General features: G+C 39.9%; 1 protein-coding gene across 4 annotated transcripts in view; it reads left to right on the top strand.

The window, feature by feature from the left end:
• Positions 1 to 17,089, top strand: part of vps13b.L (vacuolar protein sorting 13 homolog B L homeolog) — a 591,067-nt gene that overhangs the window by 304,766 nt on the left and 269,212 nt on the right. For all 4 annotated transcript variants that reach the window (XM_018268144.1, XM_018268145.1, XM_018268146.2 and 1 more), the window contains exon 25: positions 9,727 to 9,930. In XM_018268144.1, the coding sequence (XP_018123633.1) occupies positions 9,727 to 9,930 (204 nt within the window). The remainder of the gene's footprint in view (positions 1 to 9,726; positions 9,931 to 17,089) is intronic.

Genomic DNA, 17,089 nt, shown 5'->3' with positions numbered 1-17,089 from the left:
GCTGTGTGATATTGCAGTCACTTAATCTTTCATATAACCAACAGAGGGCGCACTGTTATTCTTCCATATTACCAACAGATGGCGCTGTGTGATATTGCAGTCACTGTTATTCTTGCATATAACCAACAGAGGGCGCACTGTTATTCTTTCATATAACCAACAGAGAGCGCTGTGTGATATTGCAGTCACTGTTATTCTTTAATATAACTAACAGAGGGTGCACTGTTATTCTTTCATGCAACCAACAGATGGCGCTGTGTGATATTGCAGTCACTGTTAATCTTTCATATAACCAACAGAGGGCGCAGTGTTATTCATTCATACAACCAACAGATGGCGCTGTGTGATATTGCAGTGACTGTTATTCTTTCATATAACCAACAGAGGGTGCTGTGTGATATTGCAGTCACTGTTATTCTTTCATATAACCAACAGAGGGTGCTGTGTGATATTGCAGTCACTGTTATTCTTTCATATAACCAACAGAGGGGGCACTGTTATTCTTTCATATAACCAACAGAGGGCATTGTGGGATATTGCAGTCTCTCCCCAAGTGTACTGTTGGTATAGGAATGATTAAAAGTGACTGCAATCTCTGTTACTCGGGTCGGGTACCGCTGACCCGAGTATAAGCCGAGGTAGACTTTTTCAGCACATTTTGGATGCTGAAAAACTCGGCCCCTCACTTGCCAAACACAATCCAACAACTTCTTAAATCTATCTAATGTATCAGCCTGAATCACATCTTCACAGCTCTCACTGTAAAAAACCCATTTGAATATTTAGGCAGAACCTCTTTTCTTCTAATCATAATGGGTGACCTTGTGTCAGCTGAAAAGACCTACTGGTAAATAAAGCATTAGAGAGATTATTATATGATCCCCTTATATATTTATACATAGTTATCACATTACCCCTTAAGCGCCTCTTCTCCAGCGTGAACATCCCCAATTTGGCCAGTCTTTCCTCATAGCTAAGATTTTCAATACCTTTCACCAGCTTAGTTGCCCTTCTCTGTACCCTCTCTAATTCAATAATGTCCTGTTTGAGTGATGGAGACCAAAACTATACGGCATATTCTAGATGGGGCCTTACCAATGTTCTATACAGTGGAAGAATGACCCCCTCCTCCTGTGAATCATTGCCCTTTTAAATACAGCTCAAGACCTTATTTACTTGTGATGCCGCTGACTGGCATTGATTTCTACAGCTGCTAAAAAAATTATAATGGTAGAAACATTTTTTTCAAAAGTTTTTTGAGGGTCCCACCTTAGCAACCCTTCAGCTCTGTCAGTTCGACTTTGTGGGAACTACTACAGAAAGAGGATTCCAGAGAGAAATCAGTATGGAGAAATATGAGTAAGATCATAAAATAAATCTTACTGGTCTTTGCGCCAATAATGTATGTATTTTAAATGATGCACTTAGTAATGGACTTTCTAAATCATCAAGCAGAGAGTTTGAGAAACAATATCCTTGTGTACAATCTGTTCATAAAGTTTTTATTGGAAACAGAAGAGGAAATTATATTAATGTACCGTATATACTCGTGTATAAGCCGACCCGTGTATAAGCCGAGGTACCTAATTTACCTAAGAAAACTGGAAAAATGTATTGACTCGTGTATAAGCCTAGGGGCCCCATGTCAGATTTCAAAATGTGAATGTGACCCAGCCGCAACAATTGGGGGACACTGGGCAGGTACCTGTTACTGTCTGTGACTGACTGTGTCGCCGACCGGATTTCATGTTTGCTTCCCTCTGCCACCCCTATTTCATGTTTGCTTCCCTCTGCCACTTCCCCCCCCATCTGTCGCTCTCCCCACCCTGGCTGCTCTTCCCTCTGTCCTTCCCTCTGTCACCTCTGCTCTTCCCTCTGTCCTTCCCTCTGTCACCTCTGCTCTTCCCTCTGTCCTTCCCTCTGTCACCTCTGCCCCAGCCGGACTGCCTGTGACTGCCTGTGTCGCCGCCCGGAGCAGGTCCAGGAGCTCCGGGCGGCGCGTCCTTCCCTGCCGGCGTTCGCTTTCAAAATGGCGGCGCCCATGGCCGCCACGTGGGTAGCGGCCGGCGCCGCTACCCACGTGGCGGCCATGGGCGCCGCCATTTTGAAAGCGAACGCCGGCAGGGAAGGACGCGCCGCCCGGAGCTCCTGGACCTGCTCCGGGCGGCGACACAGGCAGTCACAGGCAGTCCGGCTGGGGCAGAGGTGACAGAGGGAAGGACAGAGGGAAGAGCAGAGGTATGACCCGCGTATAAGCCGAGTTTGAGTTTTTCAGCACATTTTGGGTGCTGAAAAACTCGGCTTATACGCGAGTATATACGGTATCTACATAAAGTAAGATTAATCATAGTAGTAGTTGTAAAGCTACCTATGCTTAGTAACACATAGCCACCAATCCGATGCTTGTTGTCATAATTCTACATGTACTAGACTGATAAAAGCTAAGAGCTGATTGGTTGCTATAGGATACTGAACCAGACCTAGACTCTGCCCATGTTAATGCATAACCCAGTAGGTTCTATGTTTCTCTGGCAGCACAAAGGTTAAAGCCTCATTTGTAAACACCAAAGTTCAGATGGTTAGTGTATATGGATATGTGGTTGGTTCTAATGTGTATTTGGCCTGCTTTCAAATCCTCTGCAGCTGGAAAGGCCCTGTGACTCTGTACAATCTATTTTATATCTCATTTGGAGGAAAGATGTGCTCTTGAATAGCCCCAGTGGGATATAAAACAACTTAACATTTCGGGAAATAAAATGTGCACAAATATGAAGTGTTTTTTTCTTAAAAGCAGAGATCAGTTTTTTTTTTTTGAACCAGATGGTTACGTCTCAAATATGGAAAATTCATTTATATAAACGGTATCTGATAGTTGTAAATTCACAGAGGGATGTAACTTGACCTTTTTAAATAGATGACTGTTTTATCTCTGACAGCTGAAGGATAAACAGTCTTTTCTCATTGTGAAGGACATCCTAGTATGTGTGATGTACATGGCTGCTGTTGGCCTCTTGCTACTTGGGCAGGTTCTGTTCTGGAAGGGCATTTGCCCCAAACAGAGTGTGGCCTTGGCCTAAATTATCACTGGTTAAAATACAAACCATCTAGTATTACATTATGTAATGCTTGTTTGATGTTATTAGCATTCAGGCCAGGAGTGACCACCAGTAAAGCAATAGAGAGAACCCCAACAGTGTAAAACTGTAATAAAATATATTTATCACGTCTACTTTCACATTATAGATGTCACAAAGGCTCATTAAAATACAGATTTCATGGGCCTCTATGGTAATAGAAATGCATATAAAACATTTGCATGGTATATAAGAATCATCTCCCATAGACAGAGTTTTCATTTGATTCATTTGAAGCCTTGTGAAACATTTTTCTCATTGTATTGTATCTGGCCCAACATGGGAAATAACGTTTAAGGCAAGTTCATAGTGTCCCATTCAGCTTCCCACATGAGTGTGATGACCTGGTGGTTTATAGTATTGACTATCTGCTACTCTTTATTTGTATTTTCCCCACTCTGGAGATGTTAGTGTTGACCCTTTGGAAGATAAGAAATCTGAGATTTTGTTTTGAAATGCACAAACCAGAAGAAAAGACTAATGAAGTGAAGCTGGCTGTACATGGAACAAGATACCCACCAGTTTTCATCCATATTAGCCAGCAGTTGTCTGTACATGAGCTAATCATTCTGAACATCTGTTATCTGATCAGGTCAGAGGGGGTCACTAAAGGTGGCTGTACATGGGCAGATCCACTCAGTGTCGGACTGGGGTGCAAGGGGCCCACCAGAAAACCTTAGGCTGAGGGTCCACTTTCAAAACTATTATACCTATTCAATCAACCTCTTTGTTCTTCTAGTCTCTTTTCTCTACATACTACTCTATTCTTCCATTATTAAACCTCTTTGTTCCAGTAAAGAAATAGGGAATGACCTTGAAATAGACCAAATGTTTAGATGCAAGAGGCCCACTGATGCCTGAGCCCACCGGGAATTTTCCTGGTATCCCGGTGGGCCAGTCTGACATTGAATCCGCTCCTTTGGAGAGGTTTCCAAATGAGAGGATCTTGCACTAATATGCCCACCTTGACTGGGCGATAGGCTGATCTGATCGAGGGCCCTAGGGAACAAGGCCAAGAATGGAGGTGGTGGGATCGAGGACCGCATCAATGAAACAATGCAGGCCTCGATCCAACTGGAATTTTATGCCTGCCTGAGTGACGTCTGGCCGATTAGTAGCCAGATATCAATCACAGAAGTACGTTAGAGGGCCCCATATACTAGACAATAAGCTTCATTAAAAATACTTAATACTTTCTTAAAAATCCCTTGACATTTGTCCATCATGAAAGAATTTGTAACAGCTAAAGGTAGATTTGGCACCTCCATCATGCAGTTTCCCATGTACCTTGGTAATTCTGCCTCTGGATTAGTGCATTGCAGCCAACTGCATCAGCACCCAATCATACATATACAACGGGGTCTATTTACTAACATTCTAGTTTCTATTTTTTTCACTAATTAAATTTTTTTCTCATACAAAATTTCGGCAAGTAAAAGCAGTTTAGGTCATGTAAAAATCAATGGGAGCTGTTCTGATCTTGTTGGACTTTTTTTTAGTCATTCAGACTGAGGTTTTTGGATTTTTTTCACTAGTTATTGTCCAAAAATCTTTTAATAAATTACAAGGCGAATGTGATTTTAGCAAAAAAACACTAAAACCACTAAAAAGAGTATTGATAAATAGGATTCATACTGTTGCTTTAATGTACCGGTAGTATTTTTTTTTACCGTATCGTTTGAATGAATATCTTGGGATTTAATTATTGACTTCCTAATATAATTGTCCTGGCTTAAACCCCTGGCAATATCGTTTCTTTCTTCTTATGTATTGTACAGGTTAAGAATATTTAGGAAAACGTGATTTTCCCACCTGGAAAAGAATGACTGTCTTTATTCATTTCTCTTTTTTTCTTCTTCATGTTTTTGTGCTTTTGCAAATGAAGACCAAGTAATAATACACTTCCATGACTTTGTTGGACCTAACATTCTGTTCTGCCCATCACTGAAAAGATCAGGTTCTCTAGGAAAGTTACTGCAACTAATACTGTGCCACTTTGCAGTGTCAGAAGCGTTGCCAAAGCAAAGAACAAGCAAGACCTTACACTAATTTGAGAATGACTATAATTGCACAGCTATTTTTAGGAATTTATGCGGCAATCCTCAAACAGTCCATTTCCACAGAATCCTGCCATTAGCTTTCTCCAAGACTTCTCAGGGTAATGGACAGCAGTCACTGTAAAGAAAAATAAATCTGCTCCTCCATCAGCAGTAGGCACGGCTGCTATAAGGCCTTTATTTTCAACTCAAGCTGTGAACTGTTAGGTTTATTGAAGGGTAATTAGCAATTCTAGATGCCTGTGTCAAGGCAATTGTACCATAAATTGAAACCTTTTGTGTGCGCTTTTAACATAACGTGTCTAAGAAATATCTGCAACTCAAACGGCTCAGCTCCTCTTCATCAGTAAATGGTTTGATTGTTTGGGCTGAAATTTCATCCATTCATCGCTGTCGGGGTGTAATTGTATTGGGGCACAATTTAAATTATGATTGTTACCTTGTGTTCGCTGCCAGCTTACAGTGTGGCTTTGTTCCATTTCAGAAGTTTGTCATTTTAAGATGACAGTATCGTTCTTACTTGCACTTGTCTCCAGTCCTTTAAATGTTTGCAGTTTTCTTGGTGTATAATAAGTATCAAAGCCTTGTATGTATTGAAACTTGCCTACAGTGCTTACGTTTCAATGTGTTACACTGCCGTTCAGTAGTTTTCTTTTGTAGCACCTGAAACAAGTTGAACGCTAGCAGTTTTGTAGTATCAGAAACAATTTAATGATTTAATTAAAATACATTACAAGAGTTTCCCCAAACTTTGATTTTCGTTATTTTTTAATTATGGCATCAAAATAAATATATGTCACAGATTCAGCTCCTAAATACACAGTCTATTGACTGATGTTAGTAAGAAATGATTAAATGAATTTGCCTGAAATTTTAAGGGGGTTATCTATTAAAGTTTGAATTTTAGAGTTCATGTGAATTTTTATTATAAACTCGAATGTACTCACAACTCAAATGGTAGCTTATTTATGAATAATCTTGTCTAAAATTCGAACGAATGTTACAGACCCAAAAACTCGAATCAAATTTGTATTTTAAAAACTTCAAATAGAGTTTTCCTCCGAAAAAGACAGTTTCACACAATGTATAACCTACAATCTAAATTATTTCTAAACATTGTCAAAGCTAAAACCAGAAAAATACTGCAAGTAATTGGCTCCTATTTATTTGTTTTCCAAAATGCTCGGGACCTGGGCTTTTTAGGATAATTTGTAATTTGGTTCTCAATACTTTGTCTACTAAAAATCATTTGAACATTAAATAAACCCAATAGGATTGTTTTGCCTTCAATACGGATCAAGTATGAGGGGGAAAGAGAACTGCGTGCTGTGCATGTGGGGACATTTTTTTTGGCTTCCTTGTTTGTGTGATGAAAAGTGATGGGATTTTTTAGATTCGGATTTGGTTCAGCTTGGATTCTGCTGAATCGTGATGAAAAAGGCTGAATCGTGGCCGAATCCCAAACCAAATCCTGGATTTGGTGCATTCCTAGTTTCTAAGGATTCTGCAATGCATCTAAACAAAGGAAAACACTGTGAGATTTTATCGGCCAAATGCTAATATTTTTGTTCTATTCACAATGTGTTTCTGTGCTTTTATTGAAGATATATATATTTTTAAAAAAAAAAAAAAAAAAAGTGTATCCTAAAACGTATGGAAAATAAATCCTGAACTATTTCTAAATAAAAACACAAATTGTTACTGCAGCATTTCCGAATGAGCTACATAACATAACAGATTATCGATGGCTACTTCTTCTGCGGATACTGTTATAGATATCTAATGGGCGTGCAACTTGCTGTACATGTATATACGCAGCTTATCATACAACCAAAAGACCTTCTTGCTGGATGCTCAATGAGGACTGAGTGCTCAGACCTTTCATCACACACAAATCAATTGCTGTTTTACATCAATAGCAGATCGGGCGCAGCGTTTTTCTCTGCCCACATAAGAAGTCCGCTTTACAGTCTTCATAAGTCTCCAGGCACTGACTTCTTATAAATATCGGTAAAAGCCCTGGAATATGGTATCCAGCTGTGCTCTGCTTATAGATTGTGTTTGCATTTTTGTACCCAGCCATGTTTGATACAGTGCATGGCAATGTGTTGTCACACAAATTCCGTGATTAATGCTTATTTACGAAAGCTTGTGTAAATATCTTAGAAATGAGTCAAACACTGTGCAAGTTAAACATTATGTTCTGCGAATATTGAAATGTCAACTCCCTGTGGGCCACTAAACCAAGCGGTCCATGGCTTTTGACTTAATCTAAAGGCGCTGCCTGATTCCAGGCACTCAAATTTAATTGCTCTATTTATTTTGTCCCATCAGCCCATCTTCAGAAGCAACCAGTGATCATTAGCCGTGGTCTTAAATTAATGTACTTAGTTAACAGATTTCTTTAAACAACGCTCCACTGTCATCGGGTCCTTGAAATTCAATTAGCCTTAAAGAATCCTTTCACTGTTCTATTTATTATGTGAAAGTATTATTGAAAGCCAGTAGAGCAATAAACTTGTTCCGCCCCCAGGCCATTACGTAACTCTCCTTTCTCAAGCTTATGAGTAAAAATGTAATTTCTTTGGCACCATCAATTTTCTAGTGTTAAACAGTCACAAGGATATCAATGAATTACTGCTTTACTGTATTTCTCTTTGATTTTTCATTGTATTAATAGCAGCAACTTAATTCCCTTCACTGAACATGGGGAGGCACGTTTATCAAGGGTCGAATTTTGAATTCATGTGAGTTTATTTTAAACTCCCTTTAATTCGAACAAATTTAAAATTCGACTTGCCGAAATGTATTAATAAAATCGAATTATTAAAACTCAAACTCATTTAAACGACCCAAAAACTCAAATCAAATTCGATTTCAATCGACCAAACTCGAGTCGAGTTTTTACTCCTGCAAACATCGCCAAATTGATCCCTGGACCTCTCTCTTTGACTTAAACAGTAATTCGGCACGTTTTAGGTGGTGAATAGTCTAATTCGAATTCTAAAAGGGCCAGAGTATGATAAATCTCGAAAATCAAATTCGAAATTTAAAAAAAAAACTCGAATGGAGTTTGGATAATTCCCTCATCAAATTTGACAGTTTTGACCATAAAAAATTCAATAATTTGAATTTTCAATTCGACCATTAATAAATCTGCCCCTATATGTAAATTTAGATATTCATCTTCTGCAGATTTCCTTCTTAGCTTCTAGCAGTGTTATCTTCCTTTGAATATTTACCTTCTAGCTATTTGCATGGTTCCTTTCCTCCCAGTCACCCAGAGGGAAACTCCTCTGAGCATCAGTTGAAGGTAGGAAGAGTTGTGCCTTGTAGGTATATTTGGACAAAATGACAACAGTCGGACAAGATGTCAACCCACAGCTCGGCAATTTATTTCTTCCTCTCTGCACTTTTGGACAGCCTGTTGCTCTGAAACCTCCTGACACTAAATATTGCCCTGCAACCACCCCATTTTTATTTCAAGGGGCCCTGAATCCTGTGGCTGAAGAGTAGTGAAGGATCTTACTAGAAAGAGACAGTGTTATGTCAAGGTCATGTCCCATTTTCCATCCATGCTACTGTTTTAAGAAGAGATTTCATTAGCTCTTCCATCGAGCAAAAAAAGGGGGCTGCAATTTAACTAATTTCTCATTGCTAATGCCAGGCTTACGGCCAGGTGTAGTTCTACACTAATATCAAGTCCATGTTCTGCCTCCCTTTCTAAGCATTGAAAGTGTGATCTCTTTAACTTATCAAGTTGTCTTGGGATAGCAATAACTTGCAACCTCAGTAATGTCAGCAGACAGCTGACTCAATCAGAATGGCACCTTTAAGCTCTTGAGAAGTTTATTTCAAAACTGTGAGGATCTTGTCAACAGTGAACATCCGGATAGGTCAAAAGATTATAAAAAAGATTATAATATGAACCACTCCAGCAATATACATGCAGTTCAAAATGGAGCCTAGCAGATACTAGAGGAGTAAACTACTGTCTGCTAAGTAATATTGCTCAGAACCTCCCCTTGTTCTGCTCATGCACTTTTCCGTCCAACCTGTGACAACTTCTTCGTCCTGCCCATATTATCCACTTCAGCATGTCGAATAATGCATAATGCAGCTTCTTACATTGTGTTGCATTAGTAACCCTATTCAAGTCATTATCCCTTCTTCTAATTCCAGCTTTATGTCATTGTAAAATGCATTCTTTCTTACAAGTTGGATAATTTTGTCCTGTTTCACTGTGTTCCCCCTTGTGCTCTCAATAGTGTTTTCCACCCTGTACTGTATCTTTTTCCATTTAGAGAGAGACAGTTTTACAGCCAGAAAAAAAAACATGCCCTGTTCCACTCCACCATATTTTAGGTATATGGCTTATTGTTCAGTATAGAAAGACAATCCTCTTTTCATTTATATATCCCCAATACAGTATGCAGCTTATTCCAAGAGGTAACCAGAACAAGAAGAATAAGTATCTAGAAGGTTTATTGCATGTATAACAGACCTATAATCTAAATACTATTTCCTCTTAACAGGTAGAGTTATTGTACCAGTTAACGGACATCATGAGCAAAGTGTGGGAGAAAATACAAAGGAGAGGCATCCTGCATCAGTCTTCAATGTACTGTGACTCTTCAGCCGGTCCAACTCCCAGTTCCCCCATTAGAAGCAGCATAGGTACAGCCCCTCCAGATACCAGCACATGTAGCCCATCTGCTGACATTGGGACCACTACTGAGGTAAGTGTTTCTGAAAAATCACTGCATTATCAGCACATAAAACATGAGCATTAAATTCGCCAGTACATGTAAATGATCCATCAGTAAGAGATTGTGCCACCATCCGAAATACATTAAATGTACATTAACTCCTTATTATTTAAAGAGCCACGGTGATCTTAGATATGATGGCAAACAAGAGTATAGATAACGAGCCAACAATTGGTTAAAAAATCATATGTAACATGTGACTCAAGCGCAGGAAAGCACAGGAGGAGAACATTACAGAAAAGCGTGGTAGGTTGATGGTAGAGTATCCCAGGAGACATGGGATAGGCTAAATTCCAAAACCACTGTGTATCTCTATCAGAGACAGATGTTCTCCCACACTCAGTGATAAGAGCTCATTAATAAAACATTCTGTCCTTAGATTCTGCATGTGAATCCCATTAGTAGTTTTGTATTGTATGCTTCTTTTAAATAACAGTACAGTATGGGTGGGATATCTTTATGGAACTGAGGGATTAATGCATTTTGATATCCATAGATGGATATCCTGAAGGCAAAAGGTAACTTAAAGATTGCTTAGTGTTACAATATTCTAAAGATAAAATGATAATGTATCTAAAATATATATATATATATATATATATATAACATTAAAACCAAAGTCTTAGTTCTTTTATATAACAATATTAGTGATGTGAGGTCCAGCCTGAAGCCCATGGGTTATGCCTAAAAAATGGGCCTTCACTTTGGGTCAGGGTCGAGTGTGAGCTGTCATTGACCACCCACAGCACACATACTTTTTAATTTGTAAGATGGGCTCCAGAAAGCTAGCCTCATAGTCGGTAGCATAGGGGTAAATTTGTCAAAGAGTGAAGTTCCGCCACTAGAGTGAAATTCCGCAGCTCTCCATTCATTTCTATGGGATTTTGAAAGGCGTATTTATCAATGGGTGAAAGTGAAATTTCACCCTTTGATAAATATGCCTTTAAAAACCCCATAGAAATTAATGGGAAGTGGCGGAATTTCATTCTAGTGGCGGAACTTCACTATTAACTTCACTCTTTGATAAATATACCCCATAGTGTTTCTGCAACCTGTCCCCTTCTAACATCATCAGCTAAAGGGGCAGGTGTGTGTTGGGTTGGGCTCAGGTCTTCATGTCCCTTCTCAACCATGTACCATGTTCAGAAGGGGAGGTTAGAGTTCTAATTTGTATAATGTACAAGTGATATTGAGTCATGTGACACAATTGACATCAACGAGCACAGATTATGACTTATGACATCACTGAGCACAACACATTGATGTCATTTAACAACCTGGTTTCAGAACAAAATTGAGATACCGTGTAAAATGTAAATAAAAAGAGAATGGGGTGATTTGCAAATCATTTAAAGGGGGCCTGTCACCAAATTAATTTATCCCAAATTCTTTGTTCTTTTGTTTGCCAAGCAAATTCAACTTTCATTAAATTTCAAATAAATGATACTGAGAAATGTTATTGTTTTCTGAAAAATATCTAATGTTTTGCTAACATTTCAAAAAGGTTGGATTAGGGGCATGTTTCTCACTGTGTAACATCCCTTCTTCTTTTAATAATGTTCTGTAACTGTTTTAGGAACTGTGGAAACCAATTGCTGTAGTTTTAAAAGTGAAATGTTGCCTCGTTCTTGCCTGATGTAGGATTTCAGATGCTTAACAGCTCGGGGTCTCCTTCTTTTTATAATGAGCCAAATGTCTTCAGTGGGTGACAGGTTGAACTGCAGACAGGCCAGTTTAGCACCCGGACCCTTTTACTATGGAGTCGTGCTATTGTTATATGTGCAGAATGTGATTGGGCATTGTTTTACTGATATAAACAAGGTCTTCACTGAAAAAGAAGTCTTCTGGATGGCACTATATGTTGCTCTAAAACCTGCATCATCAGCATTAATGGTGCCTTCCCAGATGTGCCAGCTCCTTATGCCATGTGCATTAAGCACCCCAATAACAGATGCTGACCTGATAACAAGTCTCCTCCTGAAGATTATACCCATCTGATTTTGGTTTCAAAACTTTCCAGCTTTGTCCTTTGTGTACAGAGGTTACCGTACTCAGGATTCTCTGAATCTTTCAATGATATAATATAGTTGACCTAACTTCCATCCACGAATTTAACTAATATATCAAATAATCAGCTCGAAAAAGTCGATGCAGGAAAAAACTCAAAATTGAATCATGCAACTTTTTAGGATTTGAACTTTATTAAGTTATCGCCCGAAAAAACAGAATTTTTCAGATTATTGTACGAAACCAGTGCAGATCAATCTATCTTCAAATTGTAAAAGGGATATCTTTAGAAGCTTTGGGTTATAATAAATTGCTAAAAAAATTCCACTATAAAAATTGGATTTTTCCCCGTTAGAAACTCAACCAGATCTCCCCGTTGTGCTGATCCGCTGTCTATGAATTGCAGGTTTGCAACATATATGATGTAACCATAAAGGAATATATATATTGTCTTGGGCTAGTGGCCAATATTATGGTGTAAGTTTTGTCTCTGACTTAGTGATGGGGGAATCTGACCTGTTTCGCAAAATGGCAGAAAATCTTCGAAATGCATTGGTCTATGAGCAACAATTTTTTTTGATGCACAACAATTTTTTTTACCCCTTAGCGTCTATGGGCATCATATTCGCGAAACTAGGTGAAAGATTTTGCTCGCTTATCATCATGTAATATCCATTTCAAAAGTATTCTAGTTAGACTCCAGCTTATACTAATTGGCCTCCCATTTGGTGCCACTGGTGATCTCCTGTGTGGTTCAGACCACCTTTCTTGGTAATGCTGCCTTGGGGACATAGCTGTGCATTTCTTGGCACGAATGCAGTGGAGTAACTATATGTAGGGGCACTCCACCAATCAGGCGAGTTGAGGCACTCGTCTCAGGTGGCAGCACCCCCCTGGTTGCCAGGGGCAGCAAAAATGGTAACTAAGAGCCGAACTTCCGCTTTTCAACCTGGAAATTCGGCTCTTCTAATGCAGAGAGCGCAACGTGGACTGCCCCATACCCCTCCAGCATGACATGGACCTCACCCGACCCCCTCCGACGCTGAAGAGGTAAGTGCCATGGGGAGTGGTGGGGGCGGCAAAATCACCAGGATCGCCCCTGACTATATGTCACTGGGCCCCACAGCAAATTCAATTTAGAACCCCAAAATATCGATAAGTTGACCCTTTTCTACCAAAATAAGTTAATATTGCTAATTATTTAGGACCTCACTGGCCCCCCTACAATCCTGGGCCCCCTCTGCTTCCTCTGTAGTTACGCCTTGCCATGAATGCAATTGTGGGCACAAGTGTATGGTCAAAAGTCAAACACAACCTACTTCTGTGAATGTTAAAAGGAACAAGATGGACATAAATGGAAAGCAGTGCACCCGGCCCTTTCCTTGTTTTTAGAGAGCTTGCAATATACGTGAACTTCAGTCTGTGTAATCTTATACTTGGGATCAAACTGAAAGCGTAGAGTTTATTTGTATGGTTTGCAGCAATCCTCATGCACTGATCACATTCAGCAGTTACATTAAGGAAAAGCTGAACTCACCGTAATAGTCTCATTTATTTTAATTATTTCCTCCCAGTGGGCCCCCGTGCATTAGGCAACTTGGGAAATAAAGCAATCTAATTTGCAAGTGGAGCAAATCCAGTCAGGTGCAGCATGTTAGTCCAGGTACGGTGCTATCACATTTCCTGCGTGGGCCCCTACACCCATGTATAGCTTTCATTAGCTTCCATCACATGGGAGAGGCATTCCCTGCCCAGGGCTACTTTATTTGGCTGCTGCACTCTAACAACCTGGCAGAGGAGCGCGGTTTGGGTGGGGCAGTGTGTTTGGGAAATTGCTTTTGGCAATTGAAAAACGAGCTGGTGCAATTTAATCCAACACCATGATAGTAGAAAGCAAATGTAAAAACAATCATTTTTGTAAGCGAGGTGAACACATTTCTACCAGATTGTCAATAAGAAAGCCACATGTTTGTTCCCAGGCAGTGGAAAATTGATGTTGCATACTAGATTAAAAACATTTTCTTTCATTTTTTTTCTTTTTTGATTACCCTGAACGTGAGCAAGAACTGTATATGGAACCGTTGGAATTTCTAATTGGTCAGTCCTTCCAAATTGTGCAAGCTGCTCCTGCATTTTCCCTTCTTAATGAACGTGCAATGAGATCGTCAACGTTGGGGTCGATACCATCACAATGGCAGCTGTATTGGAACATATAGGGGGAAATTCACTAAGGTGCGAAGTAGTGAACGCTGGCGAAAATTTACTAATTTACCCATTTACTAATGGGCGCTGGCCAAAATATGCTAGCGAAGACTCTAGCGCAACTTTGCACTCTAACGCCAGGCGTATTTTCGCTAGGGCTAAAGATTGTTACTATGCAAATTCACTAAGAAGTTGATTTTACTGAACGTTACCTCTTACGCCAGACTTGCCTTCGCCAGCTTAGACCTGGCGAAGTGCAATAGAGTAGATGGACTTAAAAAAAAAAGTCAAATATTTTCTAAGTCCCCAAAAACGCTGGCGTCTTTTCCATTTTCATGAGTGATAGGCTGCAAAAGGACAAAAAAAATTTTTTTTTGCGTACCCTGCTTCCCCCCTACTTTTCATAACATCTGGCACATAAACTATACTCTGGGCACATGTGTAGGGCAATAAAACATCTCTATTTGCATTTATTAAGGTTCCCTGGGCTGGTGTAGTTTTATGTATTTGCTGTAACATATACGTCCATTCAAACTTTAAGTTCCCGCCGTATGCAAATTCCCCTTCGCTAGCGCAACTTCACTTTGCCTGGCAAATTTTCAATAGTGCAACTTCGCTATCTTTCGCTTTGCTGAGTGCAACTTTGCATTTTTGTGAATTTGCAGATCACTGCCAAAAATTCGCCAGGCGAAGTGCGGCGAAGCCATCGCTGGCGTAACTCCGCAGGTTAGTGAATTTGCCCCATAGTTCCAAAGGTTGTACAGCATTACAAATAAACAATGGATGCTTTTCATTGTCACTATGAAATTCTGCATTCCTTTATAGAATCTTGTAGCAGCAGCACAAATTGGATTTTAAAGGAGAACTGTAGCTTAACACTAGAACAGTTTAGATATGCCACATATGTTTTGGACTTCCATACCAGCCATAGGCAATGGATGCACGTGCTCGGGGCTACTGAACTTAGGGGCTCATTCACAGATTTACAAAGATCAGCTGGGATTCTCATTGGAGGAATTTTTGCATCTTAACGTAATGTGGAGAGTTGGGGGAAGGTTTAAAAGGATTCTGTCGTGATTTTTATGGTTTACGTTTTTGTTTCTAAATTACACTGTTGACATTGTAAAAAATTCACAAATTTTATTCTTGAACGACAAATGTATATTTTATCTGTAGTGTTGAGGCAGAACATCTCAGGTTGATTCTGAGCCTTGAGAAGGAGCCAGCCCTTCAGAATGGAACTGCTTTAAAAAAGCTATTGTTTCTCTCCTTCCCATTGTATACCATGACCCTAGGTTGTCTTTATAGTGCTAAACACTGCCCCACCTACTGGTAGATGTGAGAATAGCACCCAAGCAGGAAAAAAGCAGGGTTTTTCTCATATCTTTTTAGCAATGCAAACAAATCCTTCAGCAGAGGTGTCGGGTAGCTGCTATCTGGTTATCTGCCCATTGTTCTGTTGATAGGATGCTGATATAGATGCTGATAGATTTCAGTGCAGAATTCTGCTGGAGCAGCACTATTAACTGATGCGTTTTGAAAAAAAAATGGTTTTCATGCGACAGTATCCCTTTGAGAAGTTATATTGTGCAATATTGTTTAAAAGAAAACTATAGCCCCAAAATGAATATTTAAGCAACAGATAGTTTATATTAAATTAAGTGGCATATTAAAGAATCTTACCAAACTGGTGTATATATATATATATATATATATAAGTAAATCTTGCCCTTTTACGTCTCTTGCCTTGAACCACCATTTTGTGATGGTCTGTGTGCTGCCTCAGAGATCACCTGACCAGAAATACTGCAGCTCTAACTGTAACAGGAAGAAGTGTGGAAGCAAAAGAAAGAACTCTGTCTTTTAATTGGCTCTAGGGTTGCCACCCGACCAGTATTTTACCGGCCTAGCCAGTAAAACACCTGCCAAGGCCGTGGCCGGTATTACAAATTTCCCGGCAATGTAGCTGCCGGTAAATTTGTAATACACCTAACAAGAGCCCGTGCCCTGCCCCCAAACTCACCTTTTTTGCCGGCTTCTTGTCAATCGCAGCGCAGAGGCTCCGCCCCCTTGATGGCATGATCCTCCCCAGCCAATCACACACCGTGGCTCCGCACCTTTTGATGTCACGGTCCGCCCCTTTGAAGTCGCGACCCGCCCCTTTGTTTCCGCCCCCTACACCTTTTATTAAAAGGTGGCAACCCTAATTGGCTCATGTGACCTAACAAGTAAAGTTTGTTTGGTTTGTTTGTGTGCACAGTGAATCCTACGATCACAGGGGGCGGCCCTTATTTTTTAAAATGGCAATTTTCTATTTATGATTACTCAATGGCACATACTATTAGCAAAGTATATTATTATGAAAATGGTTTATTTACATGAATCAGGGTTTTACATATGAGCTGTTTTATGCAATATCTTTTTTTTATAGAGATCTACATTGTTTGGGGGGTATAGTTTCCTTTAAGAATGCAACCCTGATCTTGCATGACTGCAACTCCCAGCATGCCTTAACCGTCATAAAATCTTATATTATTCTGGGATTTGCAGTCCAGCAACAGCTGAGTAAATGTTGGTAGTGCAGTGCAACAGTGTTTAGTAAGCCGCTAAACCAGTTAGATTTGCCACCTTTTTGCTAATTCCATACCCATGGGCAGCCAGTAATCCATAGCAACCAGTCAGTGACTGGCTTCTTTTCAGACAGCTGCAGATGGAACAATGAAAGCAGACATTTGATTGGTTGCCCAGGTGCAAATTTGCCCAGTCTTTATAAATTAACCCCAGCATGCGTGTAGTACAGGAGATTGTATCTGCTCTATGTAGCTTTCTGAAAGACCTGATTCCAATATGCTCAATATGAGCCTGTGCTCTCTGCTTCTGATCGTTCCTTTCCGTATATAGGGAACCATGATGTTTGCAT

The sequence above is a fragment of the Xenopus laevis genome, chromosome 6L (assembly GCF_017654675.1).
Source record: "Xenopus laevis strain J_2021 chromosome 6L, Xenopus_laevis_v10.1, whole genome shotgun sequence".
Lineage (NCBI taxonomy): Eukaryota > Metazoa > Chordata > Amphibia > Anura > Pipidae > Xenopus > Xenopus laevis.
This window is presented reverse-complemented; position numbering and strand designations above follow the sequence as displayed.